Source organism: Lissotriton helveticus, chromosome 5_1 (genome assembly GCF_964261635.1).
Source record: "Lissotriton helveticus chromosome 5_1, aLisHel1.1, whole genome shotgun sequence".
Classification (NCBI taxonomy): domain Eukaryota; kingdom Metazoa; phylum Chordata; class Amphibia; order Caudata; family Salamandridae; genus Lissotriton; species Lissotriton helveticus.
Window position 1 is genome coordinate 1,326,072,082 of NC_136065.1, and position 24,200 is coordinate 1,326,096,281.

The window sequence follows — 24,200 nt, forward strand, 5'->3', positions numbered from 1 at the left end:
ACACTTGGGAGAAACAAGCCAGAAAGTGGTCAGATATAGCAGCAATGCAGGACTATCATATGTACGCATAAGTGCATAATCGACTTGCAAGGCGAGGATGTTCATATCACCAGCACCATCATCCAAACATTCTACTGCTGGTCAAGGATGAATGCTTCACTAGTCTCCCAAATGCACTAAGAAAACACCGGAGGCCGCTCAATAGAGAAAGAAAGAGACCAACGATGGTCGGGTTCAAGACCGCCTGTACACCAACTTTGGGATTCACGTCGTTCCACAGTGTAATACCAGCCCAGGATGCCTGACATGTATTTGCACAACTTCTAAGCCAAGTGAAGCTGCCATATATTTGCAATCTACTCATGCCCAGCTCTATGTTGATTCTTTCTCAGATAATCATTAACGAAAAATTGGAGCAATACAGACTTACAAGTTACTAAGCTCATACATTGTAGGTAGGAGCTCTCCTTAATCCACTTTCCGTACCTGTCTTTCGTCATGCAGTCTGCCTTAAATAGGATGTCTTGCTCTGTTAAAGGAATACCCCAAACATTTGCTCTGATGTGGGGAACTACCACCAAGTATATGGTACACAACACCTAACATGATGGGGTTAGCACTGCCACCCTCTGTGTAACACAGCTATTATTACTCACTAGAGTAATAAGTTTCACAGATGCCACCGGATCCTGAGGAGACTCCCAAGTTCCATTAAGGTCAGAAGCATGGAACCAAGAGGAACTAACCCGCCTCTCTACCATAGAAAAAAACGGCAGCACTCAAAGACTTTTGTTGAAGATCTGAACCCGGTGCTCCAAGTGCATCAATTTAACCTTCTCTGGCCAGTAGAACAGGACCCCTGAAGACTGCATACAATGATCCTACTGCCCATTAAAATGAAAAAGGACTGGTGTCATATTTTTACTTGTATACACATTTCTTGAGCACTTTCACTTTAGGTCGCGTTCTTAATATTCTGAGCTTCTACAAAAAGAAAGTGATTTAATAATGTATTGATTGATGTTATTATAATGCATATAATTGATGTATGCGTTTCTACGTACTTTGTTTAAATACATTCATTTGTATCTCCATAGTTTTATGCAGTGCAGTAAATTGCATATTTCTACTTTGATTGGTTGGTTTCACTTAAGATAAAGGCGGGGTGGAGCATTTTTCTATTCCTAGTCCGCATCTGCATCCCTTTCTAAAGTGCTGAGCTCTTTAATAACTAGCTGTTCCTCCTGTGTTTTCCAAATAATCATGGCCGCTATCGCCAGGCCTCCAGGATGCTGACTGTTGTCCTGTGCTGTCTGGTCTTTGAACCCTGCCCCCCCCCCCATAGATGGGCTCCCTACCTCGGCTACTCACTTTTCTCTGGCCATCCTCTTGCATGCTCTCACTCTAGCTCCCTTCCGTCACTGTTTCTGAGCTCTATATTTTCCAGTTCTTTACCCTTTTGCCTTATCTTCATTGCCCCACAACTTCTCCCAGCATTGTGTGGTGCTGATGTGTTTCCTGTGTCACTGGTACCGTTTGTACCCAGGGCCTCCTACCTCCAGTATCTCCTCTTCTGCTACCCACTCTCACTCCTCTTGAGGAGGTTGTCGACATTTGCAGCTTTTCAGTTTGTTTCTCCTCACCTGTCACCAATATCCTAGAGCAGGCGGATCGCCTAATAGCATCTCTGCTGCGACCACTGTGTTGGCCCAGGCAGTTCTCTCAGAGGCAGCACCCTCTGCTGAGCTGTCCCCGGAAGGGTCCCGGCTCCTTCCCTCCAGGCTGCTGTCCTGCTTTCAAACTCGGTTGTGACAGCATGTAAAGTTGTGTTGTTTAAAGCAGGAAATAATCCACACGAGAGTATTCAGGTAAAATAGTAGATTTAATCCAGTAGCTTGCTGAACATCACGGGAGTGCGTCCTTTCTCCCCGGAGCATGAACGGTAACTGACAAGTACAACCGTCCATGCCTGAGAGTCAGGGCGCCCTCACGAGAATGCATCTTCAAACAATAATAATACCATGCTAACAACATTAGACTCCATGCGCACCTAACAGAAGTGTGCGCATGAAGTCGGAATTGAAAGGAAACAATGGCGCGTGCAACTGCACGTGTACATGTATACATATTACATCACCCTTCCCCTTTCATAAACAAATAAACAAAAATTAAGATAAATAAAAATCTTTGTACCTTGAAGGAAAAGAGCAATTGCGTGTGGGTCTTATTTGTTCAGTACATTCCAGATCATTACTTACAGAACTTGAAATTGTTGGATTAACTGAAGAGTTTCCTAACTCCTGATCCTGAGGAGGAGCAGATTGAACCTGACAGTCTAAACTATTTTGCAAACTTGTGTTTTGGGAAACCGGTTCAATATGAAACTCACTTTGTATGCCTAAATCTTCCAAGAAATGTGAAAAGTGTAAATCATCTTGTAACACTTCTTTTTTTCAATAATTCTTTTAGTTTGATCTGGTGTCAACCTCACCAAAACTCTTTTACTCCACCAGCCTCTTTGACCAAGGAATAAAGATCCCTTTGACGTTTTTAAAACTTGTACAGGAAGAGAAAACCTAGAGAGACCCTTCTTGACTTTCATTGGAGACTTAATTAACACCCAATCTCCAATTTCAAAATCAGAATCATTTTTACATTCCCTGCCACCATAATATTTCTTTTGAACAGCTTGTTTGGAAGCAACATTCTTGAGCATCCTCTCTTTATCTTTACAAACTAAACATGAATTGTTACTTTTCTTCAAATCCCTGATCCATGAAGGACACAGAGCACCATTGGGTTCCCTTTTCCTCAAAGGTCTAAAGGGAGAAACTCCAGATGTTGTGTGTGGGGTAACAAGATATGCCCAAAGTTTTTTTTTTAGAAAAATATCTACAGGAACTCTCTCGGTTAAAGCTGTCTGTATACCTTCTTTTATGACTCTGTTCATGCGTTCAACTAAACCGTTGGCTGCTGGTGAATACAAAGCAACTTTTAAATGTTTGACATCATGAGACAACAAAAATCTTTCTATACTAGATGAGGTAAAATGTGAACCATTGTCCGTGATCAACTCTTTGGGAAAACCCTCAGTCATAAAAATTCTTGTCAAGAAGTTAATCACAGAAGCAGATGAGGCTGAAGAACAAAACTCAAATTCCACCCATTTTGAGTAATAATCTACTAACACCAAAATGTATTTTTTATCATTAGGAAGGAGATCAAACGGGCCTGCAAAATCTAGAGCCAATTTCACCCATGCTTCCTCAGGTGTTGGTACATTGTGTAGAGGGAGTTTCGCAATCTTCCAGTGCTTGTCTGAGACAAGACATGTACCACAGGCATTTATCCAATCAGTAACATTAGACTCTAGAGCAGGCCACCAAAAACTTTCTTTCAATCTTCTAGCCGTTGCTCCTATGCCTAAATGGCCCTCATGCGCTATGTCAAAAATCCTTTTTCGTAAAGAAACAGGGGGTACTGCCAAATCTCCACGCATAATTAAACCTCCTACTATAGAAAGTTCTTCACTGACTTGTGCAAAAGATTTCAAAGTAGAAGGTAAGGACCTTTCTCTAGGCCAGCCAGTCACAATCATGTTCTTAACAGCCTGAAGAGTAGAATCCTCTACAAAAGCTTTTAACCAATCTTCCTTTGTTACATGAGGAAGGTTAGAAATAACATCCTCAATAGTGGCAACCACACTTTCTACATCATCAAACCTTGTGGGCAAGTAGCTATCTTTTAATGATAATCTAGACAAACAGTCCGCTCTACCATTACGACCACCTGGTATATACTTGATAATAAAATTATATTCATGCAAGCGAGACAATAATCTTACCAGTCTTGATGACGCTTTACCTGTGCCATTACCTGATAATAAATGAATTAAAGGTTTGTGGTCTGATAAAATTTCAAACTGTGTGCCCCAAATAAAAGTTCTACATTTTTCAACAGCCCAGGTACAAGCCAGAGCCTCCCTCTCTATTGTGCTGTAGTTAGATTCAGCAATAGAGCGAGATCTGGAAGAGAAACCCACAGTGTTCTCTTTACCATTTACCCATTGGGATAAGACTGCCCCTAGTCCTTTTTGGCTCGCATCCACTGATAATAAACATTTAAAACCAGGTGAAAATGGAGACAAGGCAGGAGCTTGAATAATTAATTTCTTCACTAATTCAAACGCCCTTTGTGCATCATCATTCCATGTAAAATGAACATTTTTCTTAAGTAAAAGGCGTAGTGGTTGGACAACCAGTGCATAGTTCGATATAAATCTAGAATAGTATTCTGTCATACCCAGAAATGACCTAAGTAAATTCTTGGTATGAGGAACCACCACTTCGTCAATAGCCTTTGTGAGGTAAATTTGGGACTGATTCCAGAAGCTGAAATGGTGTGTCCTAAATAATCTAGTGATTGAACCATACATTTGCACTTATCTGCACCCAGTGTAACTCCAAATTCTTTAAACTTCTCAAGTACTTTTCTTAAAGTAATGATGTGTTCATTCTGATTTTTAGAGAAAATCAGGACATCATCCTGGTAAGCTTGAACTGAAGTAATACCTGCCAACATGTGATCCATGAACCTCTGGAAGACGCTAGCCGCAGAGGCTAAGCCAAAAGGCAGCCTGAGGTACTTATATGCACCAAAGGGTGTTATAAAGGTCGTGAGGTCAGTGGAAGGAGTGGAAAGAGGAATTTGGTGATAAGCCGATTTTAAATCTAAAATGGAAAAGCAAGTGGCACCAGAAATATTTGATAAAAGATCTTGAATTTTCGGTAATGGGTGACAATCTACTAGTATGTTTTTATTCAGTGAGCGTAAATCAGCACACAAACGAATCGAATTATCTTTTTTGCGCACAATAACAATGGGACTCACCCATTCAGAGGAGTCTGTGGGAGTTATGATCCCTTCTTCTACTAATTTATCAAGTAAGATCTTCAAATCAGACCTCACGCTTAAAGGTATGGGCCTGGCCTTATGTATAATGGGGATAGCATTCTCCTTTAGTTTTATAAAATGCTCCACCTTTGTGATCTTACCAATGCGTGTTGTGAACACATCTGAAAATTCACTTAAAATTTTTGTTTTGAAAGATGAAACATCATTCTCTTCAGAATTATCAACAACATCAATAGAAACATCATAATTGATTTGAATGGGATTTTCAGCACCAGGAACTAACTTTAGTCCCATTTTAGCCAGATCTTGCCATCCAATAATGTGCTTACCTCGAGGAGCCACATACACTTTTGTATAAATTTTTCTCCCCAAACAAGACACAAATTCAAGGAAATAACCATGCATTTCAATGATTTTACCCCCATAACCTTTAGGAATGATATCTAATGTTTCCAATTTTTTGCTAGGCCAATGTTTTTCAAATAGTATGTCTGAAATGATCGTAACTGGTGCTCCAGAATCACCCATCATTTCTATTAACACCAATTATAAATTCAGCTAAAGGTTCCTTGACCTTTTTCTCAGAGATACTCATATTTACAATATCAATATCAATAGAAATTTCTTATTTAATCTCTGAACAGCATCTGTATAGACATTCTATCCTTCACCACCACTTGGAGGTGGAATAGTGACCGGTAAGTTATTAAAAGTTTCACGTCCAACTCTCCCTAAGAAATTGTATAGAATGGCAAGTTTGCGTTTAGCTGAGTAATCCTCTGCATCTATGGCTACCAAATAGTTTTCAAAAGATTTAATCTAGAGTTTCCAAGGTTCTTTAGGTTTACCTTGGTGAGGTAAAAAATGTTCCAATTGAAATATTTCTTGCTTTGCCATTAATGATAAAAGCTTTGTCTTTCAGAAAATAAAGTTTAAGCACTTCCTTTATTTTACAAGGTCAGATATGTAATTTAGGTTTAGTTTCCACAAGTAAGCATTATACATTTTTTTTTTTTTTTTTAAATAAACTTAGTTTCTTTCTGTCTCAAAATTGTGCTCCGGTTTGCTCCAAAAGCCAGTAAAATCGTTTTCCAGGGAACGATCGTGCTTAAGCACCTTAAACAACAAGGAACAAGTGATAAGCCAATCACTTGATTTGGGGGCGTGGCCGCACGAGGAAAACCAATAGAAATGGGTTTACCAGCAAGGCGTCCCCTTGGCTTGAAGGAAGAATCACGTGTTTCCTCTCTGGTCAGGATATCTGGCGGGTAAACAGAGATGCAGGAAGCACATCGAAGGAAACTTGAAGCACAAATATTGTGGTGATGTTCGAGCAAAAAATCCCAAAACGTCGCCAATTGTAAAGTTGTGTTGTTTAAAGCAGGAAATAATCCACACGAGAGTATTCAGGTAAAATAGTAGATTTAATCCAGTAGCTTGCTGAACATCACGGGAGTGCGTCCTTTCTCCCCGGAGCATGAACGGTAACTGACAAGTACAACCGTCCATGCCTGAGAGTCAGGGCGCCCTCACGAGAATGCATCTTCAAACAATAATAATACCATGCTAACAACATTAGACTCCATGCGCACCTAACAGAAGTGTGCGCATGAAGTCGGAATTGAAAGGAAACAATGGCGCGTGCAACTGCACGTGTACATGTATACATATTACACAGCAGCACTCGTTGTGGCTCAGTGATCTTTTCTGCCAATCGCCACCTCGTCGCATCCGACATTTCACGTTCATTTGTCTAGCAGCGGTCAGTTGACTTCTTGTACCCTCATTATCTAGAAACGAACTTGGGTTTTTTCCTCTTAAACGGTGTGGCTTGTGTCATCAAATGCTCTCATGTCTCATCCATTTTCTCCTAAATTTCCCAGAACCCCTTGAAGCATCCTTCTTACCTTGGAAAATCCCTTGAAAAACATCAATATAGATTCTTGCCTATACCATGTACTTTCCAGTTCTGAAACCTAATTTCTCTCCGACAGGTTGTGCCAAACTGGGCACAGGTATAAGTTAGTGTTGCCGGTGCTCAATGCAGGATACCAGGAGGCTCTGTGTTGTCCACATTTCTGGAATGGTGCGTTAGAAGCCAGGGGAAATCTTTCTCTCTATTGCGTACCTTTGTGCTACCCGAATAATGAAGTTCTACATCATTAACAATTGTTATAGTAATCAGGCATTGTGACTAAACACTTACGTTTCATCACATATGCTGTGCATCCTATTGGATGTCAAAGTTTGACATATGCTAATGACAGCCCACTTTATATTGGTAAATGTAAGTCTGCTTGTTTCGTGAACATATGAGCCATATGTGATAAAGCATATACATTTGGAAGCAAATAAGGAAACCTCGTCAACCAATGTTTATTTTGTGGTTCAACCTCCTTAAAGCCCTTCTCATCAGATGTCTTTCGAGGCTGCATATTGTATTTAGTTTTAAATGCACGTACTCCTGTGGGGAGTGACATTCACACCGCCTTCTTTGGGTGAATGCTTTATTAGTGCACTGTGGCTCCGCAGAGGCTGACACGCCAGGTTGCATTGCATACCCTTGTGACTCTTGTAAAAGCAAGCAATTTTCCACGGTTTCTCATTCATGTATGGTTGTCCACCACAATTATATACAATCTCACAAAAAGTGAGGGGTAACAGGACAGCACACCAGTCTTTCAGAACCAATAACAGCAAGGTGTGCATCTATCTATATCTGTAATTCAGATCATCCTGTAGATCTCAACCTTTCCTCTGAACTTTTCATCTTTTCTCTGTCCTCCAGCAAATTGCAGTTCTGTTTTGCAAGCTTACCTCTTACACCTCCTCCGCCACTGCTAGGAGGTGTGTCCCAAGACAAGATTAGAGCACCACTCTGGTCATTCGTGTAGAGCTCCATAATCGTTACCACATAGGATCTCAACACATATGCGGCCACATATAAATTCTGGATGTACGACATTACAACGCATGCTTTTACATCGCATGCTTTTACAACGCGAGTTTTACAACGCATACCATTACAACGCATAGCGCTTTGGGGTGCTGGATAGTGAATAGTTTAATTTACTATTCCAACTCCAGTCCCCGTGGACACTAGGGAAGGTGTTGGACAGTAAATTAAACGTATTCCCTATCCTAGAGCGCCCCCCAGCGCAATGCGTTGTAATGGTTTGCGTTGTAAAAGCTGCGATGTAAAAGCATTGCGTGGTAAAAGTTGCGTTGTAAGTGATGTTTCCCATAAATTCTAGAGTACAAAACAATATATTTCTGGTGTGGCCCCTTGTATTGCTAAACTTTTTGGCCCCAATACACATTTTTATGTATGGTGATGTGCCCCAGTCTCTGGGGTTCCCAGAACCAAATTACCTTCTGCTTTGGCAATGATACTGCTTTAGTTTTGGCTTCTGCCTACAGCCTGAAAATTGCCTTGATTCTGTCGTCTGGATGGTGATTGCACCCTGGCTCAAACGACCATGTTTACAACCGTGACCTGGGCCACAAGCTCTCTCCTGTCTGCTTGGCACACTGATACTTGACCACAGTTCCTTTGTCTGTAAATTGGGAGAGACTATAAGTCTGGAGCTCGGTCCTCTCAAAAATGTAATGTGATAAGCTTGGGAGCATGTGTATTTCCAAAATTAGCACAGGAAATTCGCAACAGGCCAAACAGACTGAACAGTTTCATTATGCCATTCTGATCTCTCATCTGACCCTCTCATGTATGCAGTGCTAAATACTATGTTTACATATGTAACCTTGGTTTGTTTCTGCTCCTAGTCCTGCCCCCTCCGCCCAGTGACAGAGCCCCTGTATTCGATATGGACAGTGGAGTCATCATTTCGTCTGACATGTTCAGCGAGGAGAATGGAAGAATAGAATACTTTGGAGTAATTGTCACTTCCAACACATCTCGTAAGTGCCAGGACTTTTCAGGGGGTTGCGGGAAAGGGCTCTGGGATTAATGAGCTGTTGGTTGCTGGTCAGGATGTCCTGTTGGTTGCTGGTCAGGCTGTCCTGTAATACTCTAGAGTTAAACAATGTGCTGCATAATTCCAGACAAAGGGGGATATTTACAACAAAATGGTGCAGCGCGGCACCACGAGCAGTTGTGCTGCACAGAGTTGCATCATTTAAAAAAAATGCAGGTATGCGCCATATTTACAGAAACACAGGGTAGCCCTGTGCTTCTCCCGCAACAGCGCTAAAACAGCAGCAGTTTGCCAACACAGGCACTCTTGAGCCATGGTGAGTGTGCCTGCGTTGCAGAATGCAGCACACATAGAAAGAACAAAAAAATAAGGAGAAATTAAAAGTATTTTTCTTCGTTTTACCACTTTAATGCCTCCCCTTGAAAGGTGTTAGTTTAAGGCGCCGCCTCAGATTTACCAATTCTTGTAAATCTGGGGCAGTGTCAAAAAGCCAGGTGTGTTGCAACAGAAACACCCATTACATGTTCCTTTAATGCAGAATAGTGCTTGAAAGAGGTCCATATTTACAAGGCTGTGTAAAGCCAGGCAAATTGGCTTTGTGTAGGCTTGTAAATGTGGGCCAGCACACAACGCCACTGGAGCATCAAAAAATGTAACACTCTGGTGGTGCTAGGGGCTTGTAAAATAACCCCAAATGTTCCCTGGTTGTTTCCTCCCATTCCTTTATGTCACGACACCTGTGATCCAGGATATTACAAAGCTGCTCGTGTGGTGTACAAGAACACTAAGGGGAAGACAATTGACCAAATTTCCATATAAATTATGAAATTCTGGAACTGGTAAGTATCACCGTTCTATTTCTGACAGTCCAGTTCCGAAGTACTAGTGGAACAGTGTTCACATTCAAACAAATGGAAGCATATCATTGCAAGGGTCAGTTTATGGCAAAAACAACTATACTGCTGCCTAGCATCCCACCAGAAGAGAAGACCCAATAACTCAGAAGAAGTATACCCCACTCCTATGCAGAGCCGAGCATTACAATTTCAGAGTTAGCATTATATCCTTTTGTGTAATTATGCAACATTTCAGAGAAATTAAAAAAAATTATGTGAAAAGTAAATATTGGGTTTACCGCTATATTTTAGTGCAGAATGCATCATATTATCCATTTTGGACCCAAGGACTCATTTCACCTCCCCCCCCCAAAAAATAAAATAAAAGACTAGTTCAACAACAGTCACTCGTGCTCTGTTAAATCATGTTGTTCCAGTGCTCCTGCAATATCATTTTACCCGAATGGACGTGAAATTATGTGATGTGAGGTAATTGGGTAATTTCAGGAATTCCATGTAACATGTGTAACGCACAATGCCAGAAGTTCCATCAGATTAAGTGAGTGTAACACATATTTTGTCCAGGCCTAGTAACAACACTTTTACATGCATGGAGTTACTAACTGTCTTGCATTAACGCACATCTTCAGTGGGAGGTAGGCCAATAAATTATAGGCAATCTAACACAGAGAAGTCTAAAATTCTAAAGCTTCTCATCTTTTGATAGATTGTGCTTTGGAAATGTTATGTCCGTAGCATGTGTGATTGTAGATAGACATGCTCTGAATACCACTGCTATCTAGTGTTGAGCTTGGACATTACAAATTGTTTTTCTTCGAAGAAGTCTTTCAAGTCACAAGGTTTTGAGGCCTCCCTCCACCTCTGGTACCAGATATGCATGCTGACTGACTCCATTGTTAGACTAATTTTCTCCTCCATCGGGTTCGGATGTACCCCAGCATGCTTCTAATCTCGACATGTTCATTGGTTCCCATCACAGTCTTGCATCTGCAGTCTTCCACCCAGTTGAGAGAACAGCCTTCTATATGTTTTTTTGAAGTGTGGCGCTGGTTCCTTTCTTCGATTCTATTGACAAAGAGCGACCAGGCCTTAGGGGAATTTTATATATTGCTGGGCCGACCTCTATGCCATCTGCAACTTATCCTTCTTGCCAGAGCATGACGAGAGCCACTATGGCTGCTGCTCGGCATTTTGCAGCAAAATCACCTTGCACCAGCAAAAAGACTGATGGTTGGCTCACAGCATGATGGCCCAGTTATCTTCAGAGATGCCCATAGTTTTCGATGAGGCTTTATCGCTGTGCACCACCTGAGATGAGGGGGAATTGGTTGAGTTGCCAGATCTCCCAGACCACCAGCCCAGCTCCAAATACATTGCCTTGCATGTCTTTAGGTCAGGCGAGGAGGAGTTTGTGGAAGAGAAACAACTGGTTCCGGAGGACACTTATCCACCTTGGTTGGCTCTGACCTGCATGAATACCATGCCAATTGTGAGTACTGTCAATACCCCAGCCCTCACCATCCCTCAAAATCTGATGCATGTCAAAGCCAAGCACCATCCTACAGGGGCAATGGTTATCTAGCCTGGTGCTGAAACTACTGCCACCTTTGTGAGTGCCACCAACTTCAAATGCTGGTTGACAAAAAGGCACGGCCTTGGCGCCACATTGAACATCAGCCAATGCCTTCAATCCTCGACTGGCCTTGAGCACAAAGATTTCCATCTGTGCTAAGCTGTCAAAGTGGGCTCCACCATCAAAGTCAAAGGCACCAAGGCAGCACCGGCCCTCAGCATGGAAGCCTTCCACCCTCAACCTTGAGAAACTGCCTATGCTTGAGAGATTTCAGCAGGAGCTGGATGGCAGACGGAGGAGAATTGTGATTTATCTAACAATGCACAGATAACATTTTGGCCTCAGACAGAGCTCTGCCAAAGAAGTGCAAACTTACCTTAAAGGAAGTCCATCCATTGAACACTTCTATGCATCTCTTCTTACACAAGAGTCCTAAGGAAAAACTTTCTGTTCCTCCTCCTTCTTCTCCTCCTCCACCTCCTCGACCTCCTTAACCATCACCTTCACATCCACCTCCTCTCCCATATCCTCCCTTACCTCCTCCCTTAACTCCTATACCTCCTCCAAAGGGGTGCCCGGAGTCCGACTCTGACACCGCCAGTTCAAGCCCTTATTCTCAAGTGGAGGACTTTGCCCCAGTTTACTCTAGTTCTTAAGTAAATCCCTGGATAACAGTGCAGACCCCATACCAGATCCTGAATTAGACCACATCCCTGTCAGGACCTCTCCTAAAGAGACATTCTGGTGTGCCACAGCATTACCCAATGCACAGCCACCTTCCATAAGGTGGACATGTATGCCACCCCTAGAATAGATGTCTTGCTGGTGGAGACATACTCCAAGACTGACCGTTCTGTGCATAACCTCCCCATGCTCAAGGGAAGGATTGCATTTACCACTGAGATATTTAAGGAGCCAGTCAGATCATGTGTGGTCACGCCACGCATTGAGAAAAAATACGGCCCCCTCTGACCCACTCTACACCAGGAGTCTATTCACACTCACCTGACTCACTACTGGTCACCACTGCTAAGAAGAGAGTAGCAGTTCAGGCCGTGGGGCATGCTACTCCTCCTGGCCAAATCAGTAGGTCTCCTCTTCTGGTATGACAGAGCACAATAGGAGGACATGGAAGGACTCTTGCTGCACTTTCCCGACCCGCAAGACAGTGGAAGAGCTGGTTGAGGAAGGCAAGGCCATCTCCAATGCCACCATTAGGTGTACTATGGATGCGGCTGACACTGCCACCAGGGGACAGAACACCTCGGTCATCCTGCAGCACCACTCCTGGCTCTTCATGCCAGGCTTCAAGCCGGCAGTCCAAGAGCACCTCTTCAAACTCCCGTCTAATGGAGAGCACTTCAGATTGCACCATGCTTGAGAACATTAAAAAGACACAGAGACTACCAAGGCAGTGGGTGCCTTTCAGGTCCCTTCCCGCAGGGGCTCCTCTTGAAGGCAACATCCCAGAGGGAGCTCAGAAAGCACTTATCCAGAACTTACCCCCTTGTACCTGAGGCAGCAACAGGGCTATCACCAGCAGGGTGGCAGGATTTTCACGGAAGGCTCCTTTAGAGAGAATAGCACTAAGAGCAGAGGCGCCCCCTGTAATGGAGCCCTATCTACATCCAACAACTGACTTGACCACATCCCTCCTGATCACACCACACCTGTCGGGGAGAGACTTCAACTTCAGGGCTTTCATCGGCATTGGGAGGAGACCACCTCCGTTCAGTGGGTCTTGTCTATCAAACAGCATGGCTACTGCTTGGAGCTCATCGCCACCCCATCAAGCATTCTCCGCAAACCCACACACTCAGCCCAAAACACCTTGTGCTGCTACATGAGGAGGTTCAGGCACTCTTGTCCAAAGGAGCCATAGAGCCAGTGTCCCTTTGGGAAAAGGCATGCCAACGCCTTATACTTCCTTCTTTCCAAGAAGGATGAATCCCTCAGGCCATTCCTATCCCTCCATCCTCTCAAGAGATGCATCCTGTCAGAACACTTCCACATGGTCATCCTACAGGATGTCACTCCCCTGCAGCCAACAGCAATGTGACTTAATTGCCACCCTCGAGCTCAAGGATGCCTACTTTCACATCCTAATTCATTCAGCTCATCTGGTCTACTTCCGCTTCAGAGTAAGTTGTCAATACTACCGCTTCAAAGTGCTGTAAATCAAGGGTCTTCACCAAGTGCTTGGCGGTGCTAGTTGTTCTCCTCAGGAGGAGGGGAATTCACATCTTCTCTTACCTAGATGACTGGCTGATCAAGAGCACAGACAGATCAGAATATCTGGCTCACACCCAGACTACAGTCTCCCTCCTACACATTATAGGGTTCACAATAAACGCCACAAAATCATACTTAGAGCCACTTCAAGTCCATCCCTTCCCGAGGGGAGTTCTCAAAACTGTCTTGGGCAAAGCTTTCCCCAGCCCCCAAATAGTTCAAGTGTTCCTACATCTTATTCCTCTTTTTCAGCCACTTGTTAGGAATGATAGCTTCATGCATCGCTATAGTGCCCAATGTCAGGCTTCACATGCACCCGCACCAGGAGTGCCTCTCATGCCAGTGGTCAGATAGAGGATCTAGTGTTGATAAGGGACAGCACCCATCACTCTCTGCAGTGGTGGAAAAGTAAAAACCTTTTGCAGGGCAGGCCCTTTATAGACCCAGTTCTGCTGGTGCCAATGACCATGAATGCATCTCAAGTCGACTGGGGGTGTACCTCATAGACATGACCGTCCAAGATCTGTGGCGACCACATCTGAGGGGTCTCCACATCAACTACTATTTTTGTACAAGTTGGTCTCCCCTTTACAGATTTAACAATCTATCGAGCTCCCAGTCTTATTTCCATGACCTGACTCTGCAGCTGAAAGAGCCTATTCAAGTCTATTCAAATGTACTATATAAACAGGACTAAATCCTTTAGCAAAACATGACAACTATTTATAGTTTTCTCTCAGCCTCATAAAGGACACACTATTTCAAAGGCAGGGATTGCTAGGTGGATTGTCAAATGCATCCAGACATGCTATGCTAAAGCTAAGAGAGCCCTACCCCACCTCCATGCCACACTTTGCCAACAGACAGGGTGCTACTATGGCTTTCCACAGTAAATATACCTATAGCAGACATTTGTAGAGCTACCTAGTGGTCCACTCCAAACATATCTAGAACACTAATGTAAAGATGTCCTGGCAAGAGTGAAGTCCAGAGTTGGTCAAGCTGTCTTCAAGACTTTGGCTAGCCACAGCTTATAGGAATGCAGGTTTTAAGTCTATACATAGCAGGCGTATCTACAGGCACTGATGGTAAGAATTGAATATGTTACTTACCTTGTAATCATCTGTTTGTTGCTTGTAGGGCTGCAGATTCACATGTCCCCGCCCTCCTCCCCAAAAGCCAGTGGATGTTTCAGATATCTTTAACTTTAAAATAATTATTTTCCACCTACATGGTCATTATTTCTTTTATACAAACTACGAAATACTTAAATTGACCTGTTGAGTTAAAAACAATCTAACAATGGAGTCAGTGACCCTGCATATCTACCATCCGAGAAGGAGTCACCGAGACCTTGTGACTCGAAAACCTTAAGCAAAGAAAAACAATTTGCAACATCTGAACCCAATACTAGATGGTAGGAGTATGCGTAGCATGTGACTCTACGGCACTGCATGCAATGATATTCCTTTAAAGAGTTGTAAAAAGGTTCCCTTAATGCATGGGTACTCATAGTACGGCCCGCGGGCCAGCTGCGGCCCGGCAAGCCTTCCCTGGCGGCCCGCCGACCTTCCAGACATCGTACCCGTGCATTAAAAAAAAATGTCATCGTGTCTTCAAACACTGCTGGTTGCAGCCGCGCAAGTCTAAGAGACTCTGCTGCTCTGTGGGGGCCGGCCGCGGGTGATTCCAATGACAGTCACAGTGGAGCTGCAGGGGTCTAAGAAGAGGTTAAATACAGCAAGGCCTCATTACCATACAAATGGTCTTGTGAAGTGCTCGGGTGGGGCTGTGTGTGCCAGGAGGCTGTCTCAGCCCGGGCTGACACACAGCAGGGTGAGGTGAAGAGGGTGACGGAGGTAATGGGACGGAGACAAAGGGAGAGGGAGGGAGGGAAAGAAGACTGTAACACCGGGGCTTGTTCCATTAAATATGAGAGCAGCAGCAAGTGCAGAATCCAGGAACACCGTCTGGTGTTCAAATCCAAAAGGTTTCTGAGTTATGTAGACGCATTCCAAACTTGCCTGTAGTCAGCACATGTTGAAGCGCTGGTGTGTTTTGGTTCGAGTAATTATTAAGTTATTGCTGGCAATTCCTGCAGTGCAGGAGTATTGGGACCACTCAGTCCAATGCAGGTAAGCAATTGAAGGTGCCAAAGTATTGCGGTACTTCAGACAAGCAGCGCTAGTGCTTAGGGCAGTGTCTTTAGAACCCACATTGTTTTAAAAACAGGCAACGTTTCTCAGTCCTAGCGTCGCAATGAACAAGATGCAGGCACTCCCGTTTAAGGGAATTATGGTAATGGCAGCCCCTCACAGATAAATGTGCTGGGGCACTGGGAGGGAGGAAAAGGGGAGGGAGACAGAGGGGGAGGGAAAGGGGGGGAGAGGGAGACCGAGAGAGAGACAGACAGAGGGAGGGAGACAGACAGTGGGAGGGAGAGGGAGGGAGGGAGAGGGAGACAGAGAGTGAGACAGAGGGAGGGTGACAGACAGGAGGGAGACAGCCAGAGGGAGGGAGACAGCCAGAGGGAGGGAGACAGCCAGAAAGAGGGAGGGAGACAGAGGCAGGAGGGAGACAGACAGAGGAAGACAGGGAGAAGGAGGGAGACGGGGAGAGGGAGGGAGAGGGAGACAGAGAGTGAGACAGAGGGAGGGAGACAGCCAGAAAGAGGGAGACAGCCAGAAAGAGGGAGACAGCCAGAAAGAGGGAGACAGCCAGAAAGAGGGAGACAGCCAGAAAGAGGGAGACAGCCAGAAGGAGGGAGACAGCCAGAGGGAGGGAGACAGCCAGAAGGGGGGAGACAGCCAGAGGGAGGGAGACAGCCAGAGGGAGGGAGACAGCCAGAGGGAGGGAGACAGCCAGAGGGAGGGAGACAGCCAGAGGGAGGGAGACAGCCAGAGGGAGGGAGACAGCCAGAAAGAGGGAGGGAGACAGAGGCAGGAGGGAGACAGACAGAGGAAGACAGGGAGAAGGAGGGAGACAGCCAGAAAGAGGGAGGGAGACAGAGGCAGGAGGGAGACAGACAGAGGAAGACAGGGAGAAGGAGGGAGACGGGGAGAGGGAGGGAGAGGGAGACAGAGAGGGAGACCGAGAGGGAGACAGAGGGAGGGCGACAGACAGTGGGGGGGGAGACAGAAAGAGGGAGACAGATGTGGGAGACAGACAGTGGAAGACAGATGGAAGGAGACAGACGGAGGGAGAAGGGAGACAGAGGGAGAAGGGAGACAGAGGGAGGGAGAAGGGAGACAGAGGGAGGGAGGAGGGAGAAGGGAGACAGAGGGAGGTAGAAGGGAGACAGAGAGGGAGAGGGATGGAGACAGGGAGTGAGACAGGGAGGGCGACAGAGGGAGGGAGAGAGAGAGAGACAGACAGAGGGAGACAGAGAGGGAGTGAGTGAGACAGAGGGAGAGAGAGGGAGAGAGCTAGAGAGAAGGAGGGAGACAGAGAGAAGGAGGGAGACAGAGAGAGAGAGAGAGAGAGAGAGAGAGAGAGACAGAGAGAGAGAGAGAGAGAGAGAGAGAGAGAGAGAGAGAGAGAGAGAGAGAGAGAGAGAGAGAGAGAGAGACCGAGAGAGAGAGATGTGTGTATGCCGGGTCTGGTGGCTCAGTGGACGAAGGCGTCCGCTGCAGGGACCTGTGATCAACCTCATGGTAAGAGGTTTTTTTTGTTGCTCTAGCCCCGCCCCCTACCCCACTGACCCCGCCCCACCGGTGCGGCCCTCGGACACAAACCACACTATAATTTTGGCCCCCGAGAGAAAGTTTGTGAGTACCCATGCCTTAATGCATGGTCCCTTTGTCCCCTGATTAATTTATAAGCTTGTGCTTTCAAATTGTTGTGACCCTTTTAGCTCCAGCAGGAAAAGGCGAATATGACCTTTCATCTACTTCTGCTCTCCCCATCTCTTACCTAGACTTCCCCCCATAAAGCTTGTGATACTTACTGTGGAGTATTCAGAATCATAAAAACACTTTGCTGAACCTGGTAGGAAGGCTCGCGCAGTGGACAAATGTTAGAAACCTAAATTTGTTTTCTTTGTGGGCATTTTTTCTAAACGTCAGAAGAACATATTCCAAATATGCTGATTCTTCAAATGAACAGAAGGCATTTAGCCTTATGTGCTCTTCTAATGACCATGATCCTCATGTTTTTAGATTTTTTTTCACACTATCTTTTGCATATATTTTCTAGTCAGAAGTATTCTTCTGCTGCAGTTCACTTGTCATAAAGTGGTACAAAAGGGGGTGGTGATGGACGGAGCATCTGAACCAATCAAACACTTACACCCAGTCAACAGATCTGGGTTTAATCCATCACCGTTCTTTAGCCCACTCTGCCACCCCAGTTCAGACATGGCCATATGCAAATCAGTCTGACCCTGTGCCTCATGGGAACAGTCCAGCCCGAACTGCCAAGCCATGCCTTCCCTGGACCGGAAACGAGCTTCCTAGGACCGGTTTCTGGCATTACAGCCGTCTTCAGCCAGGCTTGCTTGAATTCAGTGGCAAAGTGAGCAAGGGACTCACGTCTGAGCATACCCTGCCAACTTATGGCGAACAAAGCGGTACAGAAGGGGGCATCCACCATATTTATGACCGTGTTCATAGTTCAGGATTACCTGACACACAAGAAGAGCGTATTGCAACCAGTTAGCAGCCCAGCCTGGAAATGTTATTTGATATTTGTTACAACAGACCTTATTGCTTGTCCTCCTTAGTGATATCCCTAAGGCTTACCGTATAAAAATTGTTTGATTTGCATGCCAGTCAGCACTCTCCTTTAGCTACACACTGTCACACTTTCTTGCGCCCAAAACTGTTTGCTGAGCTTTCAAATCAATGTACTGTGAAGTGATTCTTTATTGCATCAAATGCAGTAGGGTTACAAGATAACCCAGTCATTCCAAGAGCTAACTCTACTCACAATAATCTTGGGTAATATCTCTCTGTTGATGTTTGAGGAGCAGCTACTTCAAAGTCAGATAATGCCTTCTGCGAATAATACTGCTCAATACCAAGGTGAATGTAACATTGCTCAATATGATACAAAAACACATTAAGTCAAGGCTCCTTCCTCAGTGTTATAGTATTGTTTGCCAGAGAGTGAGTCATTAGTGGCATAGTGGTGGTGGTGGAAGTACAGTTTGTATGTGCAATAAAATACATACATCCTCTCAATGTCAGAGAAGAAAAAAGTTACTCAATTGCGCCTGTAAATTTGTAGCACCGACTGAATAGCTTTTAGAAGGAGGAGAAATATTATTCTTTACTTTCCTGAACTAGAAACATAACAGCCCTAGAGGAATCCATGAGGGCAAAATCATCTCGATCCACTCAGCAGCAGTCATTTGATTACATTATGTAGTGAACTTTCAGACAAGCATCCATGAGCCTTTCCATGTGTCGGCGAGGATCCAATGCTCTATCCCTCCCAGCTACTTTTTAGTACATGTTACATTGTGCAAAAAAGGGTCTTTACCATCAATGTCTACCGAATGTAACCTTATGGCAGTTTTAATCACCAAGGGCTGAATCTAAATAGCTTTTAATATGTAGTGAAAAGATTGAAAACAGTTTACGGAAAATGGTTCTGAGATTATCTCCCTGAGAGTAAAGACATTCTGAACATGTGAAACCACAGGCGGTCTTCACATGGAATAAGGTTTTTCAAAGTAAAACTGTTTTAATATGCTTAAAGAAGCTGTGAGGATTGTTTACCTGCACTGGTAGTTGTGAGTGATCATGCTTTCTTTTTTAAAGTGTTTTTTATTTGCCTGCTTGTGTTTCAACTGTCAGTGTCTAGGCCCACCCAACAGATAACAAACTGCACCTGGTACGACCACTTTTATGGCCACAAAGATACATATCTGGCCGTATTGGTGCCAAATCCATTCCAGCCACGTGGACGAGATGCTGCAGTCAGGACAACCTGGGCTATACCAGTAGGAACAGAGGAATGCAGCCAGACCAGAGAAATCTGTAATGGGAAGCTGAAGGCAGATACCCAGTACAGGTAAGCCAAGGAAACCATGCTGTTCTCATACCATGAGGCTGAAAACAGAAGAACAGTACAGGAAATTAAGGCGTAGCTTCAGAAGGTTGATCAAAAACCTACAGGACACATAATTTGCCTCCAGAGCCTGATGAGAGACATATTAGATAGGTAAGCTTGGTGCAGCACTGGAATACCATAGGGAGAACCCCGAAAACATAAACCTTGTTTAGAACTTGATGACTATGATTAAATTTACAGTGAAGACAGTGTAGCAGAGCATGAGATGGCACAATGCAAACGTTAACAAGATGCACCAAACATATGTCTGCCTAGGTACCCCATGCTTACAAAAATCAGTATTGAAACTTTTAATCAGTAATTATTGATGTCTAGGAGAAAGAGTGATGTTTGATGACTAGTTAGAAAAGAATTGCATTGTGGTGGGAGATGCGAGAGGACTGAAAATATATAATTACAAAAGAGATGTAGTATTCCAAATGCATTAGCGCCCAGCAAACCAAATTAGTCCTACATAAGTAGGATGTACGTGGCCTGCAATCATAAAAAAGCATTGGCAAAGACAAAAGGTATTGCCTATGCGAGAGCTTCTGACTTTGCCAATGTGTTTTAGCCATGTTGTACACCAGCGTGGCTGCTATTCAGCATGGCTAAAAGGCATTGGTGTACAGGAGAGTGGGGTGGAATGTCGTAGAGTGGAGAGTCGTCGAGTGGAGTAGAGTCGTACAGTGGAGTGGCGTAGAGTGGAGTGATATAGAATAGAGTGTAGTGAAGTCGTAGACTGGAATGGAGAAGAGTGTTGAGAATGGAGTAGAATAGAGATTCATAGAATGGACTAGAGTGGCGTAGAGTGAAATGTCGTAGAGTAGAGTGGTGTTGAGTGTCTTAAAGTGGAGTGGCATAAAGTGAAGTGGCCTGAAGCGCTGGGGTGTACAGTGGAGTGGCGTAAAGTAAAGTGGTGTAGAGTGAAGTGGCATAGAGCGCTGTTGAGTGGCATAGAGTGGAAGGACGTAGAGTGTCAGCATGGAGTAGAATTTTGTAGAATGAAGTAGTGTGGTAGAGTGGAGTTTTGTAGAGTGGCATGGAGTGGAGTAGAGTAGGGTGTTGTAGAGTGTCCTAGAGTTGAGTATTGTAGAATGCCGCAAAGAGGAGGAGTGCATAGAGTGGTGTGGAGTAGAGTGTGGTAGAGTGGAGTGTCATAGAGTTGAGTGTTGTAAATTGTCATGGAGTGTCATAGAGTGGAGTAGTGTGGCTCACAAAACTATAGAGACTATCATACCTAAATTCCACTACAGGGATATCATGGACTGCCAAAGAATATTCACACCTTGCTTCACTGAATCTCAACCTCTGATAACTATGTTAAAATGCAGAGACCCCGGGGGTCAGGGTAAGGGACAGAGAAGACAGCAGCCAATAATGTATCAAATGGTCAATGCCTAAACAAGAGTATAACAGTCATTACTACTTATGTATTACTTGGGTGGTCATACACAACAAGAATTAAACCCACTTATTGGTTAACACACTGTTTCTTGGCTGCCTGCCTCTCTGGAGAGGTATGTATAGTCAGGTGTATAGCTAGAAAACAAATGTATTAGAAACCATAAACTTAGAATGTGGGAATGACATTAATATATCCATTTAAAGTATGTGTGCAAGGATTCCTGTGCATGGTTACCTGGTGATTAGAATATAATTTTCTATGTCCATGACATTTCTTTTATGTCTAAAATAATTGCAGAACTGTTACACACTGCTATAGTTTTCTTCCTTAAAGCAAACTAGGACCAAATGCTGATCTTTATATTCATTGAATTAATTCTTAGAACAGTTCTGTCTATGGTCACTAGATGGCAATGCTGATCCTTCCTGAACACAAATAGAATCAACTTGTTTCGATAAAACTTTGAGTCTTGAAAAATAAACAAAAAAATATGGGCTTCAGCAAGCTGCATCAATATTATAAGTAATTAGCAGCACTTCCTGAGGTCCAGTCTCTTTAACTCTCACAAGATAAACACAAAGGATGACAGTATCTGGAAACCAGAACAATCCTTACAGAATTAGCAGAAAAAAAACAAATCCTTTTTCCCACCAGATGAACAGTCACGAATCCTTGAAGCAGAATATCAGGAAAGGTAGAGATGAGGGCATCTTCCTTCAGCTACTGGCACAGCAACAACAGTTGGGAAGCACATGTCTCTTTTCCAACTCAGTTTAAATAGTCAACTAAATATAGCACGTGACTGCAGACTGAGCCACTAGACCGCAGATCCAAAGTACAGACGACGTCTGCCACGCATCTGTAAAAATTCAATCATACTGAATCCTTTCTTGTTTCCTGAATGTGTATAGCAGTAAATGAAGGAACTGAATGCTGAGAAGCATATGTTAAGGCAACAACCATCTGCGATTCCACTCTATCTTGTCATGTCTTTGATTATAAATAAGGGTGTATTTCACATATTACTTCCGAGTTCTGACAGTGGAGTATCGTGGAGTGTTGCAGAGGGTAGTGTTTTGGAGTGGATTGTTGTAGAATTGAATGTTGTGGAATTTCAGAGTGGGGTAGTGTGTTGTAGAGTAGAGTGCCCTAGAGTGTCATGGAGTAGTGTGGAGGGACGCAGAGTGGAGGGGTGTAGAGTGGAGTGGCATAGAGTGGAGTGGCATAGGGTGGAGGGGCATAGAGTGCTGTGAAGTAGTGTGGTAGAGTGGAGTAGTGCAAACACAAGAAGATAATGAAAGGAGCACTGACATTTTTCAGACACTCACCCAGTCACAGATCTGGGTTAAATCCATCAGTCTATTTAGGCAATCTATGCGCATAAGGAGGAAAGGGACGGACAAAATAACTAGCTAGTGTCTTTGGCACTAGAAATAACACTGAAACAGAGGTCTTAGTAACCACAGTATCACCATCTCCAAATCCTGCGCCTATCACAGCTATACCTCCATACGATTTGAATTGTTTGCAGGTATACAGGATTCCGGCAGTTATCGTTCACAAAGACAGTGTATTAAGCTATGCACCGTCCATGAATTACAGTCTCATACAAGGAAATATAGTGACAGTGGGAGGGAGCTTTGTCATCAGAGATCCTGTCCAAGATTGAGGTGAGATCTAGAAGTACAAGCTTCTAGATTCTCACCTATATTGTGTTAAAAGTAGCAGAGCTTCTTGGATATAAAGCTTATTTTTGGGAGGATACTGACGTGAATGCTAGAACTTGTTGAATGGTGAGAAATCGTGCACACACTAGTGTCTTGGCCCAAAATTGATACATTTACTATAGAGTATGGTGGATACCCTTTTCCCATAGGCCCATACCCCCTGTCTGCTCCACAGAGCACTCATGGTAAACACTTTTGTCCATATTCTCCTGAATAGTATTCCTAGAAGACATCAAACCCAGCTGAGATTCTTAGGCTGAGTGTTAAAGAGCCTTTGGGGTTTTGTTCGAGTGGCCACATCCCACCAGGCAGGCGCGGTGCGTCGATTGGGGCGTAGGGGTGTAGCCCCACTAAGCCCCATGGACCCACCGCGTCGTCACTAAAAGCCAAATATCAATATTTTAAAAAATCGCGCTATCTGTCGGCCGTGAAATCGGGAGACACCTGACTTTCCCGGAGTGCGCAGGGGGGCGGGAGGGGGGGGCTGGAGGATGGGCCTGCTGCAGCTGCGCAAGTGTATTTTTGGGCACAAACATGCCCGCACATGCGCAGATCGTTTTCCGGTGAATTCCCCCTTAGAGAGAGGACCAGGGGGCGGGCCGCAGCCCCCAGGGTTGCACAGGGCGACAGGGCGAGGAGTCATGGTGCCCCCCCCCAGCCAATCCTGGCGCTGCATACAGCGCCAGGATTGGCTGGTCAATACATAGCCCGGGTACATAACCCCCTGTCTGGGGGGGCAGAGCTCTCTCTCCCTCCGTACTGCGGCCTCTGTTTGTATGGGGTTTGATTGAAGACTTGACCTCTGACCTGACCGGACCCAGGAATACGACAAGTCCCGAAGGAACCGCTCGGCGAGGGAGACCCGGCGTTCACACTCAGGTATGATCAGAGTGCTAGGATACGGCCCCGCCGAACCCCATCACCGCCACATAAATAATGAATGTGCACTATGGTGCTACTGCCTCTTGTGTGGGTCTATTTCATGGAACAGTGGTTGGGAAAAGTAAGGACTCAAGTTTGGAGCACAAAAGTTAGCACTGTTCTGCCTCGACAATAAAGCGACCTCTTAGCAATCACAAAGCGTGCCCGTGCTCGACCCTCTTGACGTGGTCTACACAGCGGTTTCTGACATTTTGTACAGGTCTGATGCTTTTTCAGTACCTTAGGCCTACGTATATGACAGTGACTTGTTGGTGGGGTGTTACTCAACAAAACCTCTGGTTCTAAGAGCCGCAGCAAAGGAAATTGAACAGGGAGAGTGGGTGCATGGATGGATGGATGCATGCATGATGGGTGGATGGATGCATGAATGATGGATGCAGGTTGGATGGGTGGGTGGATGGATGGATGCATGAATGATGTATGAATGGATGCATGGATGCATGCATGATGGGTGAATTCATGATGGATGGGTGGATGCATGAATGAATGATGTATGGATGCAGGATGGATGGGTGGATGCATGAATGAATGATGTATGGATGCAGGATGGGTGGGTGG

General features: G+C 44.6%; 1 protein-coding gene across 2 annotated transcripts in view; it reads left to right on the forward strand.

Moving 5' to 3' along the window:
* The window catches only part of LOC144755356 (receptor-type tyrosine-protein phosphatase V-like), a 704,907-nt gene that overhangs the window by 517,581 nt on the left and 163,126 nt on the right, over positions 1 to 24,200 (forward strand). For both annotated transcript variants that reach the window (XM_078644168.1, XM_078644167.1), the window contains 2 exons: positions 8,698 to 8,832; positions 19,310 to 19,526. In XM_078644168.1, coding sequence (XP_078500294.1) covers positions 8,698 to 8,832; positions 19,310 to 19,526 — 352 coding nt within the window. The remainder of the gene's footprint in view (positions 1 to 8,697; positions 8,833 to 19,309; positions 19,527 to 24,200) is intronic.